Source organism: Lates calcarifer, linkage group LG5 (genome assembly GCF_001640805.2).
Source record: "Lates calcarifer isolate ASB-BC8 linkage group LG5, TLL_Latcal_v3, whole genome shotgun sequence".
Classification (NCBI taxonomy): domain Eukaryota; kingdom Metazoa; phylum Chordata; class Actinopteri; family Centropomidae; genus Lates; species Lates calcarifer.
This window is the reverse complement of record NC_066837.1, coordinates 1,058,265-1,082,106: the sequence shown is the minus strand read 5'-3', so window position 1 is coordinate 1,082,106 and position 23,842 is coordinate 1,058,265. Positions and strand designations below refer to the sequence as shown.

The following is a 23,842-nucleotide window of genomic DNA, read 5'->3' as shown; positions in this document are numbered from 1 at the left end:
GCATCAGCACAACACATCCCAGCAGAGACGAAGAAAGAGACGATGCTCTCTTCTCCAGCTGCAAACAGAAAAATAACATGTCTTCTAAACGTCTGAGACAGACGAGGCTTTATCCTGCGGTTTGCAGTGAGACACAGCTGGTGATGTTGGTGCTGTGTGTGTGGTCAGATGTTGCTGCAGAGGATTCAGATCTGAAATCATTCAGTCTCTGAATTATTGATGAAAACAGTAAAGCAGCAGCAGAGTCCTGGATGATCAGTGATGAAAAGTTGGAGCAGATCGTGTTCCTGACTGTTTTTATTTCTGAATCTGTGCAGCAGCTTCACAGCAGGTTGTTGTATCTAACCTGAACCGGCACACAGAGGTCAAAGGTCAGAGTCTGGAGCTTCCTGCTCTACAGGGCCTTACTAGAACCCAACATCCAGCACTGCCAGCTGCTAAAAACATCAGCATGTTAGCATTTAGTTCACCGCACAGACTCACATTTTACCATGAACCACAGCAAAGTAAAGAGTCTGACTGAGAAACACAGTCACAAAGAGTTTATTAGACGCTGTGAGAGGCAGCCGACGGCGTCTCTCAAGGTGTCAGCAGAGGCTTGATGGGAAAAGACAGGAGACAGATCCAGAGACACTTTTCTGTGTTAAAACATCAGCATATTTAACGAACAATGAATAATTACGCTGGTTCCAAATCAGTCCCACTCCTAACTCGCTATTATGGAAGAAAAACAAACAGACTTTTCCACGAATCAAAGGCGACTGGAGTTGGTTGCAGATACTTGAGGCTCCTCCAGAGGTAACACATCTTCAGGTATCTACAACCAAGTCCAGGCACCTTTGATGGCTGAGTCTCTACAGGGAAACACACTGCTGTCCATCTGAAACCAGCTGTTTAAAGCAGATCTCTCTGAGAAGATACATCAGTCCATGCAGACAGTTCAGGTTTTGTCTGGATGCATCTGTTTCTGATTTATGCCTCCAAACCAAGCTTTGAAAATGACTTCATCTACACGGCTGCAGAAGAACTAGTCCCTATGAAACCTGTTGATAATGTATTCTGCTGAGGTCTTATATGAAGCACATGTACATATAAACATTAGCAAACAGTGTTGGAGGGTTGATGTTTTTACAGAGACACGAGCAGGTACACAGTTATTTTCGTGTTGTAATTGCTGTTCAGTCATGTGAAGACTAAAACTTCCACCATCACATGTAACACATGAACACCTGCAGCTGTTTAAAGCTGCTTCTATTGACATTTATAGATTTATTGTCCACTAGAGGGCAGCAGAACAAACTGATATCTGACTCTTTATCGTTTCACAAAGTTGGAACGGTCAAAGGAGGCGACTGTTTGCTTCATATCAGTCGATAACGATAATTATCACAATAAATGTCAAATCTTTAAAAGCTGATTTTTGCTCCTGGGTGAAAGTTGAAGAAACCAAACAGTTAACTATGGTTTTAAACTTCTCTTCCTCTAAACACTCGACAGACTGTGGAACAAATCTGAGGTAGAAAAACAATACGATGATAAAATCTAAGCTAAGAAGCTAAAACCAAACCTGTGCAGCGCAGACCTCTGTTCCTGCAACGTGATTGTCATGATTCATTTCTGTGAAAATACATTTTATCCATCATATCTTATCTCATGATGTAAAATCATATTGTAATAATTATTGTTATGGTTTTATCGCCCAGCCCTGTGTGATGATACGTCAGTGTTACAGCTTGTTTCTGCTGCTCCCAGTTACAGGTTAACCTCTGACTGTGATTCTAATAACGCTCTCTCAGCTTCACAGTCTACATGCCGATCAAACACAGTGTGTAACTACACAAAACTACAGCAACACACAAAAGTATTAGCTACTGAAAACGTCACAGTTCAAACAACCAAAATGAAAATTAAATTAAAAAGAATTTTTAGTCCTTAAAATGGAAATCTTCTGTAAACATGGGTTCAACACTGGCCGTTCACAATGTTGTGCTTTAATGTCCATTGACTTCTGATAATTAGAAAGAAAACAAGAGACTAGGATGATATTTCTGATCTTTTCCTCAGTAAACCAACATTCACCTCCCTCCTCTCAAAAGATGTAAACACAGAGATTCAGTTTAAAACAGCTGAAAGACACACTGACCTGAACTAATGTTTTTTTGCCATCTTTGTCTTATTAAACTAAAAATAACAGTTAAAAACCAATTGATCAATAAATCAAGGAAATAAAAACACTCAGCTTTGAAGTCATTTTGTAAAAACATACAGAACACTGATTCAACAGTAACAGTAACTAAACTCAATGGACTTGAAAAATCTAACAAGGTAAAACTTCAGATTTCAGCCTGTGAAGTATAATTCTTCCAAATTTACAGTGTTATATTTGTGTAGTAGTCCAATAAAAACAGATGCACACATGTAGGTACAAACTAACAGATACCAGTTCTGTTATTACAGGACACAGTGTGACCATCACTGAGCTCAGGAGGAATTTAAAGGGAATATTTAGAAATCTGTTTTCTACAGCTCCTGTCTGGTTTGGGGATCAGGTCTCTGCAGGTTTTTTGGATCTCAGTGGAAATAGTTTGAAGGTACACACTGAGTCTGACCCATGAAAATGTTGAGTAACAGGACGTATAACAGATCATCCTCTACAGCTTCAGCTGCTCTGTAACTACAACACTAACAACACTGTCAATCCACATGAACCTGTACCACCTCAAGTCTCCTGTAAGAACACGTTAAGTAGATCTGCTTACAACATGCACAGTTACATACAGGTTACAGGTCAAACAGTGTGCTCCCTGGACCTCTGTTTGACCCATGTAGTTTCTTTTTGTTACCGTCTGTAGTCTGAAGAAAACACAGCTGATTTATATTATGTAACTGTTACACTTTACCCTTAGGTGCTCATTAGTTAAAAATGCCAACAGTATAATAATATAAGTTCCCATGTTGTTATCCTCTTATTCTCTAACGTCACATCTTAGTCCCTTGTACATCCATGTATGTAATTGTAAGGACTATACTGGTGCACTGAAGAATTACACAGTACTGTACGCTGCAGGCCGTAATCGAAAGTATTACTGAGTCAAAATAAAACCTAAACTATGCTCAAACAAAGAAAATAAACTGACATATTAAAACTACAAAGATATTTTAACTTTTCAGAACAACACGTCTCTCTTCCTGACTGATATCTGATTAGCTTACAGTTTTTCCTCCCTGAGTTTTTTTGTACAACAACAAATTCTAAAATTCTGTTTAATTGTTTCTATAGTTACATCTTTGTAGTTGTCTTCAGGATATGAAAGGGCCTTTTCATGGAGGATAAAGTCGTTCATTGATTTGATTTGTCATGTTTGATTGAATAAAACTGTTCAGTTGGAAGAAGACTCACGTTCACGTTTCAGCCGGAGCAGAAGATTTCCTCTCAGGCCTCTGACATCGTTCAGGAAAAAAGAAAAAATCAAACCGTCACCAGTGAAGTTAACTGCAGAGTCATTAAGGTGCTTCTCTTCTTCAAATGCCTCGTCACAACTCCGTCACTTCCTGCTGCGCACTGAGTCGACATGAAACTCACAAACGTCATCCACTCAAACACCTCACAGAAAAACAGAAATCCTCTCCTCATCTTTTTCGTATTTTTGTAATGAACACATTTTCTCTCTGTTTCATCCTGGAGGAGCAGGTGACTGGCGGCCATCTTGTTTTTGGGTCACAGATGGGAGGAGGTGGAGAAACAGAGTTTCAGGGTGAAGGGGTTGGAGCTGTCTGTAGGTCAGAGGGTGAAACGTTTAATAAACTGTAATAAACACGATGAATTCATGAAAATATAAACTGTTTTACATCATTTCCTGTCCTGAACCTTCACCCCCCCAGTCAGTATGAAACATTCATGTCTCTATTTGTTGTTGCTTTGTTTGTTTCTTTAACACAACATCTGTAAGAAGACTGACATCTAGTGGTGGCTGCAGGTAGGGACCTGATCAGCGACAACCAGGTCTGTGGTTTTGGATCATTTCACCACCAGCTGGCAGCAGACAAAGTTCATTTGGGGCAAGTCGGGGAAAACCCGACCTACTGTTCATCATTATTCTTCAGTTAAAGCTCCGTGTCTCATAGATTGGTTTTAAAATGGTGTTTTTAAATTGCTCTTGGATGGAGAGGTCTCTATGTGGGGACGGCCCCACACTCACAATGTCAAGAGTTCAAAGTCTTTGGCAATGAAAGCAGATGGAACCTTTCAGGATCTTAAGCATCTTTCTGAAAGGATTGTCAAACATGAAAACAGCAGGAGTCTACTGAGCAACACAGTAAAACTGGACTCAGCAGCAAGTTGACGACAACACGAAGTTGCTCATCACCTGGATTAAACTGTGGGAACATTCTTTCCACTGATCTTACATTATCCACTGAACAACACCCAGCTGCGCTAAATGCTAATCATGCTAAGCTTGGGATCCCATCATCTTATGGAAACTCTTTGAATGCACCATCAAGGCAGTTGCCTCTTTGCAACTGTATCATCAGAGCCATCGTAGAGACACATGGAACAATTTGTTCATTGTCTTCCTTTCTAAGAATGAGATGTTCATCTGGAGTCAGGACCTGGTTAGCTTAGCTTAGCCTAGCACAAAGACTGGAAGTGGGGGGAAACAGCTAGCCCAGCTCTGTCCAAAGTTTGAAATCCACCTACCAACACATCTAAAGCTGGCTGTTGAATCTTGTTTGTTTAACAAACAGAAATGTAAAAACTACAGTAGCAGTGACTGTGCAGAGCTTCCTGAAGTCTTGTTGTCACACTGAAGTTGTACAGAGGCACTAGACAGATAGATAAACGTTTGTCAGTGTCAGTTGAGCACTTACTGGGTATTCTGATCTGATGGTGGTTGAGGACGGTCAGAGCCTCCACAGCTTCAGTTTTACTGTCAAACTCCAACAGACCCGACAGAGTCTTTGAGCTGGCTGCAGGGATGAAGAAGAGGAGACGGATGATGAAAGATTTATCCTGACAGTCAGATCCCAGTTAAGCCTCTGGTCTGTGTGTGACGGGTTAAACTCACGTTTGGCATCGAAGACCTTGAACTTGGTGAAGGCAGGAACGTTGTGTTCAGTACAGAGCTGAAGATGAGACAGACAGAGGAGAGAGGTCTGACTGTTTAATGAAGGAAAGAGCTTCTGCTTCTCTCCTTGCTTTTTAACTACTTTGAACTAAAATTAACTCAAATTAGTCCCAGTTCCCAGGTTATTGATGCTAAAGGTGTTTACATGCTCCTCTTCACCAGAGCTTAGAAAGTTTACTGAGGCGAAACATTAGCATCTTCTCTCTCGGCCCCATCTTCTCTCGGTTACACTTCTTTAAAAAGCTCTTTCAGTCATCGAGCTCCCTCCATAAAACTACAGAGAGTCTCAGGCAGGTGTGGCCTCACCTTTTGCAGCTGGTGTTGGCTGAGGGTGGGTGGGGCGTTGTAGAAGTGCAGGACGGTGGCGGGCGGCTGGATGATGTTCCTGCCGCTGTGCGCGCTGCTGAAGCGGTTGTTTCTGGTCAGGCTGAAGTCTTGGTAGCTGCTGCTGCCGTCGGCCAGCTCAAACACCTGACTGGGAATCACCGCCTGCTGCTTGGACACACTGGGAGGAAGGGAGGGAGGGAAGAAGGCGGTCAGAGAGGGGTACGATGTTTTTGTGCTGCAGGAGTTTGACATGAGGCGGAAAGTTCGACCTTTGTTTAGGACAAAGTTAGAATGACTGATGATGCTCGGTGAAAAATCTGCAGCCAGTGTTCTGGCACTTTGGTCTGCAGTCTTGCTCTAGACTCCACCTGACCCCTGACCCCAACCTAAAAAGTCAAAGGGAGTATGAGCGCTCACCAGACGTTGAGTTTTTTGCCGAACACCTTGATGCTGTTGAGGTGAGTCACGGCTCGGTCCACGGCGTACTCATCGCCCATCTCCACCAGCGCCGTGCCGGGAACACTCTTCATGAACTTCACCTGCAAACACAGCCGACCACAGGAACATCAGACGGTGGTAAAAAAGAAAATAAAACTAAGACACAGATATAACTGACTCAGAAATAATCTGCCAGTCTGTGTCCTCTGACTCAACACCAGGATGTCGTGTTCTTCACCTCCTCTCTTTTTATTTGTGGTGCATATGTTGTTTGTCATCATTATCATCATTTTCCTGCTCTTATCCACGGTCGGCTCATGTAACAGGCTAAGCAGAGTATTACAACATCTCTCTTCCTAGCAATGTTTTCCGGCTCCTCCTGGGGGATTCCAAGGCGTTCCCGGGCCAGATGAGATACTCAGTGTCTCCAGAGTCTCCTCCCAGTTGGGCATGCCTGGAAAACCCCCAAAGGAAGGTCTAATCAGAAGCCTGAACCACCGTTTGAAGGAGCAGTGGCTCCACTCTGAGCTCCTCAACGAGTCCACAGAAATAATGACAGACTGTCATTAACGAACCAAACTACCATCTGGAAACAGGGCCCAGGTCAGGGTCAGTACCTGCAGTACAGAGGGCTGTATGTTAAAGGACTAACCACTCTAATTTCTTCACTGTGTGAATTTGAAACAGGTTTAATAAAATACTGTTTAGTTATTTTTGGACTTGAATCATTCAGGCTGAATATATACAGCTGCCTGCTTCCTTATCACTACAGCAGTTTAAACCCACAGCTTCTCTGAGGGATTCTTTCTGCAGGAGCCTGACAGATGATCGACAGCTTGTCTATCAACACTTTCTCCTGTTGACGTCTGACTCCATCTCTCTGCGTCCTCTGAAGGTCAGGAAGGACATCACACGTGCACACACACCTTCTCCACGTTGCCGTAGAGACAGAAGAGGTTGAAGACACGGCCGCAGTTCATCTTGGCCGGGTGGAGGCCGCTCACCATGGCGACGGAGCTGGAGGCGGCGTGGCCCAGGAAGGAGGAGGCGGAAGAGGAGGAGGAGGAGGAGGTCTTGGGAAGGAGCAGCGGGTAGGAGATCATGTCCTGCACCTCCTCACTGCTCCTCCTGTACCTGCTGTTAGCAGGCAGAGGCAGCAGGGGGCAGTGTGGGCCTGCAGACACAGAGAGAGGGAGAGAGACAGACAGACTGAGAGACAGACAGACTGAGACAGACTGAGAGACAGACTGACTGAGAGACAGACAGACTGAGAGACAGACAGACTGACAGACTGAGAGACAGACAGACTGACTGAGACAGACAGACTGAGACAGACAGACTGACAGACAGACAGACAGACAGACAGACAGTCAGACAGACAGACAGACAGACAGTCAGACAGACAGACAGACAGACAGACAGACAGTCAGACAGACAGACAGACAGACAGTCAGACAGACAGACAGACAGTCAGACAGACAGACAGACAGACAGTCAGACAGACAGACAGTCAGACAGACAGACAGACAGACAGACAGACAGACAGTCAGACAGACAGACAGACAGATCAGACAGACAGACAGACAGACAGACAGACAGACAGTCAGACAGACAGACAGACAGACAGTCAGACAGACAGACAGACAGACAGACAGACAGACAGACAGACAGACAGACAGACAGTCAGACAGACAGACAGACAGACAGACAGACAGTCAGACAGACAGTCAGACAGACAGACAGACAGTCAGACAGACAGACAGACAGACAGACAGACAGACAGACAGACAGTCAGACAGACAGTCAGACAGACAGACAGACAGACAGACAGACAGACAGACAGACAGACAGACAGTCAGACAGACAGACAGACAGACAGACAGACAGACAGACAGACAGTCAGACAGACAGACAGACAGACAGACAGACAGTCAGACAGACAGACAGACAGACAGACAGACAGTCAGACAGACAGACAGTCAGACAGACAGACAGACAGACAGACAGACAGACAGACAGTCAGACAGACAGACAGACAGACAGACAGTCAGACAGACAGACAGACAGACAGACAGACAGTCAGACAGACAGACAGACAGACAGTCAGACAGACAGACAGACAGACAGACAGACAGTCAGACAGACAGACAGACAGACGGTACCGTAGCCATTAGATGGATGCTCTCCCAGGATGGCCTGACGCTGCCTCCCCTTCCCTCGCTCTGTAACACACACAGTTTTAGCCAAATCAGAGCTGACAGGAAGGTTGTTGCCAGTGGCACTGTCTCACACACACACACTCACACACACGCTCATCAGTGAAGTGTGGCGGTCTTGGAGTAATGGCCGGGGTTAGCTGTGTCTGACCCAATAAGGGCAGAGCAGTGGGAGGTGGAAGTGAGCGCTCTCTCCTCAGCAGGAAAATCTCCAGCACCGACAGGCTGCAGTTTAACCTCCACGTCTCCGGGCAGAGCTCGCCCTGCTCCACCCGCTCCACCGTCAAATCAGGAGCCCATGCCTTGCTCGAGGGCAGACTTCCTCCAGGTGTGACAGCTCTGTGAGTTCTCAGGTGTGAGGTGACGTCATCTATCGACCTGTTCAAACCAGTTTCTCATCAGGCTCCTCTGTGCTCCAGCTCAGGTACAGAAACTGGTCAGGGTTCAGGAGACTCGGGGAGTGAAAGCTGATGTGAAAGCTGATGTAATGCTGCTCATCCATCATGGCCTCCTCCCTCTGTAGACTTTGTCAGCAGCTTCACCTGCAGCTTCCTCCTTTGCTCCCGGCGGATGAGTCACAGCCCGCCAGTGTAAACAAACGCTGTAGTTGGTCTGAAACAGCTGACGCTGTTCTTCATTATGAGCCGTCCCAGGAGAGCAGAGAGGACCTGAGGTCCTGGTCTGATACAAACTCACTGATGCACATTTACACACACTCACATCAGCACTGGACCCTGACAGACGATTACTCAAACCTCTAACAGCTCGTGAGTCAGCTCACGTTACAAACCTGAGTCACACATGAGAGATGATGTGTTACTGAGTGAGCTGCAGAGCTGCTGTGTGTGTGTGTGTGTGTGTGTGTGTGTGAGCAGAGTGTGACGGTGGCGTCCTACCTCGGTGCAGGAGGAAGGGTTTGGTGTAATCCCAGCTGGTGTTGTCGTTGCGGACGACGTTCAGTCTGTTGGGCTGCAGGGGGCGACAGAGCACAGCACCTCTGGGTGGGTGTGTGTGCGTGGGCATGAGGCTGAGAGTGTGTATGTGTGTGTGCACCTGAGTGTGTGTTTGCTGAGAGCTCTGTGTGTGTGTGTGTGTGTGTGTGTGTGTTTACCCGAGCGTACTCGATCTTGAGCGTGCAGCAGCCGGCGTAGATGTCGGCTCCGTTCAGAGCCAGTTTGGCCTTCTGAGCGTCCTCCACTGACTCAAATGTTAACGAGCTCGTTAAGGATGACTCATCAAGACGACCAGCAACCAACCAGAGGAGAAAAACAAGACTGAGCAGCACCACGAGTCCAAAACCAGTCCAGTCAGCTTTAATCCTCCTCTGCTCATTAACAGTCAATTAAAGGCCGACCTGCAGCTTTAATGGAATTAAACTGAATTTAAATGAGGCTCCACTCATCTGTGAAATGTTTCATCACACACACACACACACACACACACACACACACACAGTCAGGATATTCCACCATGGCCTGGATGCCGTTGCGTTTGAAGATGACGATGCGCAGGACGTTGCTGACGGGGTTACAGACGGTGTACAACACATCCTGAGAGAGAGAGAGAGAGAGAGAGAGAGAGAGCACAGCCATGACTGACAGCACATCACACAACAACAGTGATCAAACCTCCACCTGTTTGCAGGTGTAAATAATAAAAACTGTCCACGTCACAGTCTGTCCACTAAAGTTTCTGCTCAGATTGTTCCTCTCAGTGTCTGATCAGCATTCTGATCAGGATTCCTACAGAGACAGAGCTTTTTATTAAAGAGGAAGATCCAGAAACATCTCTATATATCTCTACCAGACTCCATATGACAAAAACAGGGATTTAACCAGGAGCTGCTGGAATACCACTGCCTCCATCTGTTAGTGTGTCTGTGTTACTGTGAGACTTTCAGTGGAGGAAGAAGTAATCAGATACTTTATATTAGTCAAAGTACCACACAACAATTCAAATATATAAACCAATAAATGCAGTGGTATTCCAGCAGCTCCTGGTTAAATCCCTGTTTTTGTCAATGGAGTCTGGTGGAGATATATAGAGATGTTTCTGGATCTTCCTCTTTAATAAAAAGCTCTGTCTCTGTAGGAATCCTATCATCATGCTGTCAGACTCTGAGAGGAACAGTGTTGTGTTGTTGTCAGAGACTCTGCTGGACTCACCGTGGTGATGGGGTACAGCGGGTTCTGGATGGACAGCAGCAGGACCTTGTTCCCGCTGGTGGGGTCGTCGGCGTTGGTGGGTCTGGTGATTCTCTGGCTGGTGGAGAAGTTGAAGAAGGCCTGCTGCTCGGCGATGTAGACGGCCTCACGGGTCCCGCACGACACGCAGCGCTCGGCGCTCTCCACGCTGTCGAACTCCACCAGAGCCTGACGCTTGAAGGGCATCATCATGACGTAGCTGCAGACAGGTGACAGACAGGTGACAGACAGGTGACAGACAGGTGACAGACAGGTGACAGACAGGTGCAGCATTTTAATACAGGGATTTATTCAGTCACTTTTAGTGGAGTGAACTCAGTCAGTTCAGAGCAGCAGAGGAGACATGAAGTGTGTTAAGCACTGGATCAGCTGCAGTGGCTGCTGGGATGTCTGCTGTGGTGAATGACAGCAGACACACACACAGGATACACCCAAATAACCAGCAGCAGTCAGATAGAAAAAAGGTGTGTGAAACCTGCAGCCTCCTGCACACACACACACACACACACACACACACACACAGCAGATCACGTGTGTTTAGTTTGAGAGGAGGGAATCAAACGTGTGTGTACGGGAGTTTAACTGTTACCAGATGTTGCCGAACTTGTCGAGCGCCTCCACCAGGTCGGCCTCCACCACGGCGTCGCAGAGCCCGCGGACGTGGACCACCGGAGACGGGGGGATGCGGTGACTGTCCTCCTGTCCTCCGTCCTGCAGAGACCGTAAACACCACACACACACTGACCTCAGACCAGTGAACAGACAGATAATAAACTGTGTGAAGCTGATCAGAAACTGATCAGGGGTTAAAACCTGGTGTTTGCTGCAGCTGCACAATGTTTCAGCCTGAGAGACACAGAGAGCACAGAACTGAGCAGAGACCAGGCTCTGGATCAAACCAGACCAGGACCTTTATCTGAACCTGAACCAGGAGGAACCGCTGTACTCCTCTGATTACTCTGATTACTCTGATTACTCTGATTACTCTGGAACACGCCTGCTTCCTGTGATGGAACATTTAAAGCAGACTGACGTGTGTGAGAACGTCTCAGTGTTTCTGCATCTACAGAGGTTTACACACCTGTCCACACACACACACACACACACACACACACACACACACACGTCTGATGTGAAAGACAACAGCATCAAAGGAATCAGGACAGGAAGACAGATACTGATCAAAAAAAGAGTGTGAACCCCCCCCCCCACAGGTCTCAGTTGTCAGAGTCAGATCACCTCTGCCACACAGACTAGACACTGGTCCAGTGTTAAACACTGAAGTTGGTCCAGACTGAAACATGTTTATTTTATTAGTATGAGTGTTTTCACTGCAGGTTTGACTGTAACAGATGGAACCAGTGGGTCTGAACCTTCTCCTCAGTGAACCTTCCTCTCCCATCAATCATCTGATGACCACTCTGATTTGTCTGGTGGCCCATGGAGGGGCCGCACCCCCAGGTTGGCCTTACTAACAATTTAATCAAGTCAGGCAGAGTCAGACAGTTTATTTCAAACCTGCATGAAGCTGATGACAGTTAGTCACCGTGTTAAACTCCTGGCTCCTGTTTAACTTCTGGGTTCAGGTCAGAAGAACGTTGACCCTGATTAAACTGCAGTGTCTGTGCAGAGGATGTCAGAGGAGCGACGTGTGTGTGAGACACAACGTTTACAGTCACTAAATCTTTTCACAGCATTCAAGAGGCGACAAAAACATGTTTACTCTCCCTCTCAGGAAGAGGTTGAGCAAGTGTTACAGCTTTTGCAGCCTGACCTTTTTTCTGCAGCAGGTCGAGGCTGCAGGTTCACTCGCTTCTTGCACCAACGGCTGCAGGAAACGCGCTCTGATTGGCTGCCCGCTGCCCGTCAGCCAGCGGAGCGCGGTGCCGAACTCTGAATGATCTGATCTGAGGATCTGACTCACACAATCAGTCCAACAAACACCAGGAACACGAGCTGAGATCAACATCTGCGGTTTGACATGATTACGAGTTGCATAAAAGTCTTGTTGGGTTACTGCAGCTGTGGTTGACTGAATAAGACGCAGTTTGACACAGGTTGTTGAAATCTTCAGTCCTGATCTTTGGACAAAGAAGACTATTTCCACAGCTGTGGTGCTTTAACAAGACTACAGCCAAAGGACATAGAAGAGCTTTGTGCTAAATGCTAACAGTAAAATGTTTAGCAGGTGTAATGCTCATGATGTTCACTGTCTTAGTTTGTCGTGTTAGCATGCTAAACACCAGGTGCAGCTGAACTAAACTCCATCACAGTCCATCTGATAGTTGTTGAGATATTTCAGAGTGGTGTGAAGTGGTGGACCGATGACTGACACTGAGTCACGCCGCGAACATCAGTAAAAACTACAATTCCCGCCCTCACATGTTCAGATGTTCCATGACTAATGTTGCCAGTCGCCCACATTTCTAGAAATATCAGTGACGCATCAGTTCACAGATCAATTTCCAGTTACTGCGATGATTACCAGTCAACTCCAACCTGTTTGGAAGCAGCGATAGTCTGAAGTTTGAATCTCCTGAAGGTCACACCGAGCAGAACTCAATTCAAACACAACAGTTAGCTAGCTCGTTAGCAATGACTGGATAGGCTGCACTCTGAAAGTATAAAGAAAGACGAGCACAGATGATCAGACTGGAAACAATCGAAACATAAACTTATTTCATTCAGAGGTCAAACTGAAATGTTCAGTCTGTCATTAGTGAAAACAACAAACCAAAGAGATGTTAACTTGATAAGTTCATGTTACTGATAACAACTGTCAACATGATGACGTGTGGCGGCCGTATGTGTGGTGTCAGACAAATTACGATGAATAATGGAAAAATATACCAACAATAAGATCTACTCCTATGTAAATATCACTGTCATATATTACAGCACAAACCCTTGTCAGACCCTCCTCAGCTGAAATGACGCCCTCGGCTGAACAAGAGTTGAGTTCTTCTTCCACTGCACAAACAGAGGCCTTATCTGGAGGAGTGTCACTGTTACATAATTTGATGATAAGGAGCTCTAAGAAAAACAAAGTGAAAAATGTTTCATCCAACGTCCTGACAGCAGAGAGTGTCAGTGTGTGACTGACGAACCACTGTTCTGATGTTTGAAGTAAGAAGCTAATGTTAGGCTATAAACCAACTACACCACGGTCACATGACGTCAACGTCTCCACCACTAAGCTTCCAACTGGTCATTTCATTTAGCTCTGAGCTCTTCTACAAAAGCCTTTCTTCTTAGAAAGTTAGTGAGAGTTTGAAAGAGCGTGAGTAGAAACACAACGAGGCTGTAAAGGTGGACTGGTGAGTAGATGGGTTTTCATGTTAACGTCCCCGACAACCTCTGTAGTCTCATTTAGACACTCGTTAGCAACCGCCTTTTTTAAGACACGTAAAAGCTTCAAACATCAGGAGTGGGGGATTTACTGACCCATTTTATGTCGGAGAATCAAACCTGAAAATGTCTTGAGCTTGTGTTAAAACCTCAGACCTTATTTCAGACATTTACAGACAGCACACACAGTCTGTTCACTGAGTTCATACTTCTGTGTTTGCAGACTGATGTGGACCACGCCTGGGTCCTGAGCTGTGGTGGCTGCAGCTCAGTCGCCCCCAGAAGACGATGAGTGCTAACCTCAAACCTCTGGCCTTCAGCTACAGCGGGTGATGTCAGAAATACTTTTACAGAAACTGTGGTCTGTTCAGACGAGCGTGCACTCGACTGCACCTACGCTGCACTTGGTTACTGTAGCAACGGGAGGCAGGTGGTTGAGGCATGGACGACGTACGAGGAGGAGGAGGAGGAGGAGGAGGAGGAGGTGTTGCCAACGTACTCATGAGTCAACAACGAAACGATTGAAGAGACAGAGATGTTTTTTATTTATCTATTTTTCACATGGTGCTGAGAGTGATTGGTTACCATGGTTACCTCAGTTAATCCGTGTGAAGTTGAGAACTTGCTCCTCCTCCTGTTTCTCCTCTGCTCCTCGTCTGCAGGAGAACAGAGGAGGTGCAGCTCACGCCATCCAGTTGCTATGGCAACTGAGTCTCAGCTTTTTTGGGTGAATATGTGTGTGTGTGTGTGTGTGTGTGTGTGTGTGTGTGTGTGTGTGTGTGCCTCAGGCTGAGCGTGCAGTGACATGTTGCTTCCTTCCTGTCAGGCTGTTGTATTATTACAGCTCTGCCTGACTCTGCGGCCTCCTCCTCCTCCTCCTCCTTCCTCTTCATCCCTCCAGCTGCACTTTACCTTCATCACCTCCTCCTCTTCCTCCTCCCTGACGCTCCACTGTAAACATTAGCTGGGTCAGCCGTCGAGCTAACGAGCTTTTAACGGGGCTAACGAGGCAGGACGATACATCATTTATAAACCCCATCACCCACAGCCTGGATTCACTGCATGAGGAAATATTGAGTTTTTCTGGTGTGTGTGTGTGTGTGTAAACAGAGAGGAGGTCTGACAGTCTGTCCCTGCAGAGCTCCTGTAAACACTGGGCTCTGTGACGTGTGAACGAGTGTTTAACACACTGTGTGTCACTCAGCTCAGACTGAAACTGTTCAAACTCATGTCAGTGTCCCCCAGAGGCCGCACAGCAAACTACACCCTGATCATCAGTTCTTACAGGAGAAAATGTCTAGTTAGAGGAAAAGCTAAAGGGTCCATCCTCTGGGGACCAGGAAAGAGACTGGGACATTCACTGATAAGATGTTTTCTTATGTACAAGTTGGAAAGTTTGGCCTCATGGTGGCGCTGGACGAAAGGTCAGATGTTTCCTTGAATCATTCTGGTTCATCTTCATTGGAGCAGGAATATCTGCGGCGTCAGGTACTAATGGATATATTCAGCTATTTATTTATCACTGTGAGCAGCAAACACAGACATCAGTGATAATTACCCTGAACCCTGCAGGTCTCTGTATACACGACTAGAACTACATCCAGGTCTCTGATCGTCTGTTTTCACCTCCTCAACATCTGAACCAGTCGTTTCTCTACAGACTCAGTTACATCAGCGGTGGAGGATGAACACACCTTTGGTTTTCGGCAGCTTGAACTTGCTTTGTATGATGATGGAAAACAAAGGCAACAGTGTAATTACTGAATTTCAGCAGGTTGGTCACTGTTACATCATATTATCTGTTTTACTGACAACCTGCTGTGTAGGAATACTCCAACCAGGTTAGAGGCTGATCCAGGTTTCTGAAACCAGGATATGGTTTCCACATCCAAATAGTCCAAATACCTGATCCTAACCAGATCATACTCATGCAGATGTAGACTGTGATCATCAGCATAGATAGGTGGATGGATGGATTGATTTGTTGTTGGGTTGGTGTTGAATGAATGGGTGGACAGATAAAGGTACCAGATGAATGGACTGGATGGGTAATTAATGGATGGATGAACAGATGAATGGATGGATGGCTGACTGTATGACTAGTGGGATGGATGGTACAATTAATATAATGAATAAATGGATGAATAAATGGATTGATGGATGGATGGACAGTGGGTGAATAGATGAATGACGGTTGATGACATTTACATTTTATATTTAAATGGATGAACACAGGGACAGATGAATAAATGAATAAACGTACTGGATGAATGGATGGATTTATCATTGGGTTTTTCATTTCATGGTTTTCAGCTGACAACATGAATCACGTATGTGGACTCAAACCTGCATCAGTCGCTCCATTTACCTCAGGACTCTGTGCTCAGGTCAGTTTTACACCTCGACTGGTGATTTCTGTTTGATCTTCACTCTCTATTAAAATGGATCAAAGGTGCTTTGATGTCGGCTGAAGTCTGGAGACAGCTACACCTTCACCCACCGTCACTCTAAATATATTTCACTGCAGCACAGCAGGTGGTTCAGTCTCTGCTTACAGAACATGCAAATCATCAGGAGGTGTTGGTGGTAAAATAACACTGATCTGGGTTTGAGTCGAACAGCCTGACTGGTTTATAGAAACAAACATGAGCTGAACTTTAATTGGAGGTTTGATTGTTTTAATTATTAATCTCATGCCGTCCTGTTTGAGAGCACTTAGCACGGTCAGAGAGGAAACTAATTAAAAAAATATGAGCTGCAGGATTTAAATAATCAAAATGTAAAGTTGGTTCTGTCTGTCTGTCTGTCTGTCGGCAGGAAGTGGTCTGTCTACAAATAGCCTCTACCTGTTTGTAGCTCAGACCCACAGGAAAAGCACTGTTGTTTCATTATCTGTCTTCCCACGGTGCTGTCTGTCTGTCCTCAGAGTGCTGACTGATCTGCTGAGGAGGGGAAGCAGCAGCCAGTCAAAGGTTTGATCAGCGAAGCAGTAGATGCTGAATGCTGCTGCAGAGTCAAATTTACCCTGCGCTGCATATCTTCTGCACATATCTATTTATTGCCATCAGTGACTCTAAAACCTCATACAAGATATTTAAAAACACTGGAGGGTCTTTAGCAACGCATCTGTTTACTTTAAACTTCCTCATTGCTGTTGCCCAAATTACCTTTAGCTACATCCTTCTAAAAACCTGCTGCATAGGACCAAAGAGCAGACTGAAGTAGCCTCACTCGAGAGACCTCTAAAGGACCTTTACATCTGCTTAAAGAACCACTTGAACCAGCTGCAGAACATCTACAGGCCCACACCCTAAACCTCTTGATGTACTGTAAACCTAATGAAACAGAATCTGTCCCAAAAACCTACATGACTTAGAAAACATCCTAAGACTCAGAACCTTTTGGGACTAAATGCATCATACAGATGGGAACACCACTGTTTTTGCAGGTATTTGGTGATTATTTAAAGTACCAGACAAAGTAAAATGTTGGCTTGATGATAATCAAAGTTATTACAGCTCATCCTGAGGAGAACATGAATGTCTGGTTGACAAACTGACCGATTGAAAGAATGAACAAACCAGAAATGAACTGTAGTCACCGGCAGTGATGTGTACTCTCGGTAATTTGCAGTAAACAGATGGGAAAATGTAAAAACAGCCGTATGTTCCTTTAATTCCAGCTTTCACTTCTGGTAGTGGAGTATTCTCTTATTTTTCCTCCTGTATTTACTGCCTGTGTTCGTCTCCGTGTGCTGTTTGGTGTTTCCTGTCTGTGTCCTCTCAGACTCTGATCAGACTGCAGGATTCACTCTGAACTAACCCAGACACTAACAAGGTTACAGCCTCACTCAGGCCGATGGTGCTGCTGCAGAGAGAATACCACAGGCCCATCCGTCAAGGTTAACAGATGGCCTCACTTTCTGCTGAGTGCAGGCACTTCCTGTCACTGCCAGGACCTCACGGAGACGCCATATTGTCTCACCGAGCAGAGGATGAGAGCCAGAGACACGTGGTAAATAAACAGACACTGACTATGTTTATAGACATGGACATGAAAGATAATAATCGCACAACAATCTGCAGAAAAACCCTAAAGCTCCCGTATTTCCTGTTGGTCTTCATCCAGTGTCACTGATGTGAATCCAAGCTGAACAGAGTCTCTGTTCTTTCGATCCCCAGGAAGCAATGGCCCCCGACTCGGCGGTCAGGACTTTGGATGTGTTACAAGAACTGGATAAATGTGCCCAGTCACTTGAATGAAAATCCTTCGATGGACCATTTTCTAGTTTTACAAATAAACATTTCCATGGTTTAAAAGTCCAGTTGACCCAGAACTACTCAACAGCTGCTGTAAAGTAACCAAACGGTGCACCAGCAAAACGATCTGAACACCTCCTCCACCACTGAGCCACACACCACACAGTAACACAGACACACTAACAGATGGAGGCAGCTCCTGGTTAAATCCCTGTTTTCATCAATGGAGTCTGGTAGAGATATATAGAGATGTTTCTGGATCTTCCTCTTTAATAAAAAGCTCTGTCTCTGTAGGAATCCTATCATCATGTTATCAGACACTGAGAAGAACAATCTGAGTCTGTCAGTGAACAAAAACAAGAACTTTAGTGGACGGACTTTGACATGAACAGTTGCACCACATTACAGCAGCTGGTGATTCAGTGTTTTCACTCAACACTGCAACGATTTTCATCCCTATCAATAATTTACACCAACAAACAGGAAAATCAGAGCCAGGTTCAAACATCCTGCAGTTATCCTTTAAAATCAAGACGGTTTTTCATTTAGCTTTGATTCGTCTCAGAATATAGAAAATAACGTCATGGAACTGACCAGCTTTACAGAAAGGTGAACAAATGAATGTGAACCTACTGAAGAAACAAGACAGGAAGTGATGTCATGACTTCAGCCTGTGTTTCGCCTCTGATCTTTGCTCTTTTTGAAACACAAAAAGGAAAAATGTGTCTGTATGAAACAGGAGTCACAGGGTGAAAAGGTTGGGAGACCCAAAGGGATGTTTAAGATCTTTCTGCAGTTAAAGACCCATGTGATCCACTAAAGGTCCTCTGAACAATCACTAAAACCTCCTCAGGAAATCCCAGCACCCTATCAAAACCTCCTCAGCCTCCTCAAGAACTCAGTCAACCTCTTAAGGAGAGTGTCAAACCTCTCGAACCCACAGCATCATCTCTAAAACCCCAATGAAAGAGCTCGAGAACCTCGGTGAGGACCCCAACATCCTCCTGCAGAGGCCACACAACCTCCTCACAAACCTCTGAAACCAAAGTGCCTCTGGAAATTCACTCCCTCTGTATCTGTATCTGACAAAGCTCCGGCCCAGTTCCTGTTTTTATTTCAGAATAAGTTCAGCAGGAAGCTTTGACTGTAAATGACCTGTGAAATCCTCATTTCCCTGATTTAAACTTCATCAGCCTGTTTTCAGCTTGTTCTGTGGAAACTTCACTGTCAGTGGTTTCACGGTGAAGTCACTGACCTGAGAAGAATCATTTCTTACAGATGAGAACAGTTTAAAAGCAGGAGAATCTGTGATTTCTCCGGTTTGATTTTAGATTGAATTTCGATTAAACCTGCCTGATTACAACCTGCACCGACACAAACTTCATATTCAATTTGTCTGATTATGTTTCCACCCGGGTTTATTCTCTGACCGGAGAGATCGGGGTCGGTCTGAACCGTCACCCACCTTCCCTTCGCTCCTCCGGCTCCTGTTCTCGGTGCCTCCGCTCCCCGCTGCATCCTCACCGGCGGAGTCCTCCTCTTCCCCGTCCTCCAGCTCCTCGGCGCCGGCCTCCTCCTCAGTCCGGAGCCGCTTGGCTGCCCGGTGGTATCCTCCTCCTCCTCCTCCTCTGTCTTCTCTCGCTTCCATCACAGGACAGACGGTGAATTCACGGATGAAGATTGTCGGTAAAACGGAAGAAGAGACGACGATGACACCTGCAGACCTGAACCGCCTCTCTCTCTCTCTCTCTCTCTCTCTCTGCAGGCTCTGGTTGGCTACAGAGATCAGAAGAAACACTGACGTCTCACTCTGTCACAATTTCAGGAACGGAAATGTCTGAGGTCAAAGTTCAGCCTTGTTATTAAAATAATGTTTCTTCATGTTTGCTTTTTAATGTTCTCAACAGATAAACAGACTGAACTTCATTTTATTTTGTTATTTCCTATTATTTTATTTATTCATTCCATGTTTTATTTCATTTTGTTTGATTTGATTTTGTTTTATTCAGTTTGTTGACCCTGTAGATCCATAAATGATCACGACCCATTAATATGTCAGGTTGTAGTTCAGAGGTGAAGAAAGTATTTGAGTAAAAGTACCACACAGTGAAAATAGTCCATTACAAGCCAAAGTCCCAAATTCAAAATGTTTCTTAAGTAAAAGTAAAGAAGTACGAGTAACAGAATGTCTGAAGGTATCAGAAGTAAAAGTACTGTAAGTACAATAGTATTACAGTATTGATAGTTCTTTTGTATTCGATATATAAGCAGTTATTTAATGTTGTAGTCAGAAGAAGTGGAGCTTTATGTGCTGTTGGGTCGTCTCATAAAAGATGATCATATGTTTTGTAGAAAATTCATCTGTAAAGTAACTCACACTCAGATGAAGTAAAATGTGAATGTTTGCCTCTGAAATCTGGAGTAAAAGTATAAAGCATCACAAGGCAGTAGAAGTACCTCAGAACTGTTACTAGAGTACAGTGGAGTGAGTAAATGTACTCACTCACTTTCTACTGTATCCACTCCACTCTTTGTCTCTGATGACCTTGTGACCTTTCCTCCAGCGCCACCTGCAGGACAAACTTTCATATAAGAACAGAGAAATCAAAGCGTCTTTTGTTTGTTCAGTCCAACGTGTTTTCAGTCTGGTGTTGTTCCGTGTATTTGTTTTTCAGTTACCAAATCCCACGAGGAGTTTTAAACCCACAGAGAGTTAGTCCATTTCTTAGTACTCCCTGATTTCCCTCCTCTCTCTGCAGCTCTCAGCTCTGAGTCTGCTGGTTCATCCTGAAGATGGAAATCTGTAAAAACACCTCCAGATGTAAAGTCTCATTTCTTTAAATAAGGCTCAGTCTTTCTCTGAAACAGCTGCTCAGTAGCAGTTTTTAATCAAACAAACAGGAGGAGTTAGCTGGGGACTATTTTCAGCAGTGGACTGATCCACGCTGTGGCCTCTGCAGCACTTTACACTGAGAGACAGAAAAAAGCTTGAACTGTGTCACTTTCTGCTCAAAAAGACACAAAAACAAGGACAGAGTCGGTCGCTCTCTCTGCAGCTGCTTCCTGTGTGTGGATGTCAGGTTACCACGGCAACAGCACACCTGTTTAATGGCACCTGTGCATCCGAGGAGCTAAAGCTAATCTGTCACGTTGCAAAATGCACACAAACAGTTTTGGGGTCAGTTCTGGGGTTTGGACTTTTTTTCTTCACAGAGTGATACATCATGTTAATAATCAGTCTTTGGATCTTTGAGCTCCTGCCTCTCTCTCTCTCTCTCTCTCTCTCTCTCTCTCTCTCTCTCTCTCTCTGAGATAAGGTTCCTCTCTCACGGTTTTTATTTATCATTTATATCATCCATCACTGTGGTGTTCGTGTTTCCTTTACCAGAACCACTGGAGGAAATGAGGATGATCAAACAGTTAATAGTTGGTATAAACAGGAGAGAGTGCATTAGCAGTGAGCGACCACCAGGGGGCGGCAGAGTCATGATAACTCTGTTCAATGAAGTCAGTCAGCAGCTGGTTGTAGAGTTAAATGTAAATGTCATTAAATCATTAAACGGATCAAACTGACATGTTTGCTCATCAGTCTGCTGTAACCAATAGTAACAGAGGCTGACATCACTTCCTGTCTGTCCATTATCTCTCATCCACTAATTCAATCCCCTCATGAATTTAACACAATTACATGATTGGTTTGTGAGCAGAAGCTGCAGCTGTAGTTTCTCTGCAGAAACACTTTCTCTCTTTAAACTGTAGCGTCTGAAAGTTCATATATGTTTTTGTTTTCTGGGAAAGTCCGAAAGTTTTACATGATTTCTATCGTTGGGGTCATGTTTAAGTTAATGGTCGTGAACATAGAGATGTCAGTGTTGGGAGAGAGATCAGTATTGGCTCGGATCCTCTCACCAGGCTGCTGCGGTGCTTGTTCTGATGCTGAACTTCTTTGAAATAAACTTCAGAGATCTCTTCATTCATCTTCACATCATCATCATCCAATATACCACAAAAGTCGTCTTTTGTCAAACTGTGAAACCTCGCTCAGTGCTCTGGTCATCCTCTGTGTTCACTGCTCTAAAGTTTTAAAGGACTGAAATCTGAAATATTAATGATTTTACATTACATTTAACAAATGAATCAGAGCATCAGTGTCTTACCTCCACATTAAACAGATATGCGTTGTTTTCAGTGTTGTAGTTTTTGAGTCCAGGACTTATGACTCGACTCAGACTTGGACTCAAACACTGACTGCATTCAGACATAGAAGTTGAAGAGCAGGACTCAGACTGTTCTTGTTTGTTTCTTTGTAAATGGCCACAATAATTTGACTGAACATATGAATCGCTCTGTTCAGTTTCAGGTGTGTTCACCTGTGCAGATTCACATGAATACTGTCAGTAACAGCTGGTGCTAAGACTCAACCTGGATGACTCGGACTCAGGGAACGAGGACTTTTCTGACCTGTCGTCTCTCTGGTTACACTTTAGTTACATTCAGACTTCAGGTTATGGTCAGAGAGGAGAAGGATGGTGGTCCTGGTTGGAACCAGAGTCATCAGACTGTTGTTTTTATAAAAAGACTAAAAACTGTTCACCACCTGTCCCTCAGCTTCCTGTTATCAGCTCACTGACCCAACACACTGGAGAAATGAATTATACAGAGATAAAGACATATTTCATACATGTTAGTGGAGCCTCTGTCCAACAGACATCAGTCCGTTATTCGAAGAATCTCCCATGACCCCGTGTGTTTCTCAGCTGACCTCTAGGGATGAAAATGACTTCCGTTGTTCTGCCTGTTGTTTCATCTCACATCTTCGAACGTCTCCTCCTGTTTCTTATGAAGCAGATGACGATCATATGTGTCTGTTGTTTGGTGAACAACGTGTTTCTGCTCAGGAACATTAACGTCAGTGAATCTTCTCTTCATCAAAAACAATTCAAAACATAAATAAGGAGCAAATAAACCACTGAGAACTCCATCAATGTACCTGAAACAACTTTACACTTTAGAGGAGAGGAAGAACAAATGATCCTCTAACATTTTTGTAAATGCAAAACCCTGTCAAACCGCGTTAGAGAAGGAAATTAGGAGAAAATATTTCTCTTAGGATTCTGGGAAATGATTGGTCTGAAATATTTTGCTCACAAGAAAAACATAAAGTCCAAACACTGTTAGTCACATTAAACAGTTTGTTTCCACTGTCAGCAGCTTCTCTTCACATCAGCAACATGAAATGACTGATTTCACCTCTGACTTTGATCATGTGTTGTTTCTGTCTGCACTGTAACAGTCTGAAGCTGTTGACGTCACATTCATAATGTAGCATACAATCTTTTTTCATTATGTGTCTAATTATATCTGCACTGACCTGACAAACGTGATTGTGCTGACCCTGAAAATGACCGTACTTCCTCCATTTTTGTGTTTGTGATGCAAACTTTGAGCCTGAAAACCTGGAATATAAAAACATTTATTAACCCTGAGAAAAAAAAAGTCTCCACATCTTAAACCTTAGAGAATATTTCTTATATCGTGGCCTCAGAGACAAGGTCAGAGCGGACAGTTTACTTCAGCTTTAAAAACAACAAGCTGAGGAATTTCCATTTGCACGGACACATGAAGTTTTCTGTGTCTGACTTTCCTCGAGCTGTGACGACTCTGATGAGGAGAGGAAGATGAATTTCACTCTGAGAGTCCTGAACTGATGCAGAGAAACGAAACCAGACGATAATCGAGGAGTCAAGTCCAAACTATTTGATTTGTACAGAGACAAATCATGACAGAAGGTTCTCACACAGATAAGGTCTGGACTGAGCTCTTTATAATATTTACAGAGAGACTCAACAGTTCCACCATGAGCAGCACTGGGCGACAGTGGACAGGAAAACCTCCTTTAAGAGACAGAAACCTCGATCAGAACC

General features: G+C 44.6%; 1 protein-coding gene across 1 annotated transcript; it reads right to left on the bottom strand.

Annotated features, from left to right (window-relative positions):
* Positions 1–527: 527 nt before the first annotated feature.
* On the bottom strand, positions 528–19,672 carry LOC108874644 (heterogeneous nuclear ribonucleoprotein L-like). The gene is made up of 13 exons (XM_018663161.2): positions 19,384–19,672; positions 10,901–11,022; positions 10,273–10,510; positions 9,572–9,657; positions 9,219–9,315; positions 9,004–9,076; positions 8,054–8,113; positions 6,818–7,065; positions 5,871–5,992; positions 5,433–5,631; positions 5,067–5,124; positions 4,870–4,968; positions 528–3,774 (listed from the first exon to the last, which is right to left on the bottom strand). The coding sequence occupies exons 1-13, from the start codon at positions 19,564–19,566 to the stop codon at positions 3,719–3,721; spliced, it is 1,641 nt and encodes a 546-aa protein (XP_018518677.1). The 5' UTR covers positions 19,567–19,672; the 3' UTR covers positions 528–3,718.
* Between the last annotated feature and the right edge of the window lie 4,170 nt (positions 19,673–23,842).

Excerpts from the sequence above, each read along its gene's own strand:
- LOC108874644 (XM_018663161.2), bottom strand. The coding sequence starts at position 19,566 with ATGGAAGCGAGAGAAGACAGAGGAGGAGGAGGAGGAGGATACCACCGG. Across the intron at positions 7,066-8,053 it reads GCATCCATCTAATGGCTACG|GCCCACACTGCCCCCTGCTG; the intron begins GTACCGTCTGTC and ends CTGTGTCTGCAG. Across the intron at positions 5,632-5,870 it reads GGCAAAAAACTCAACGTCTG|TGTGTCCAAGCAGCAGGCGG; the intron begins GTGAGCGCTCAT and ends CCTTCCTCCCAG.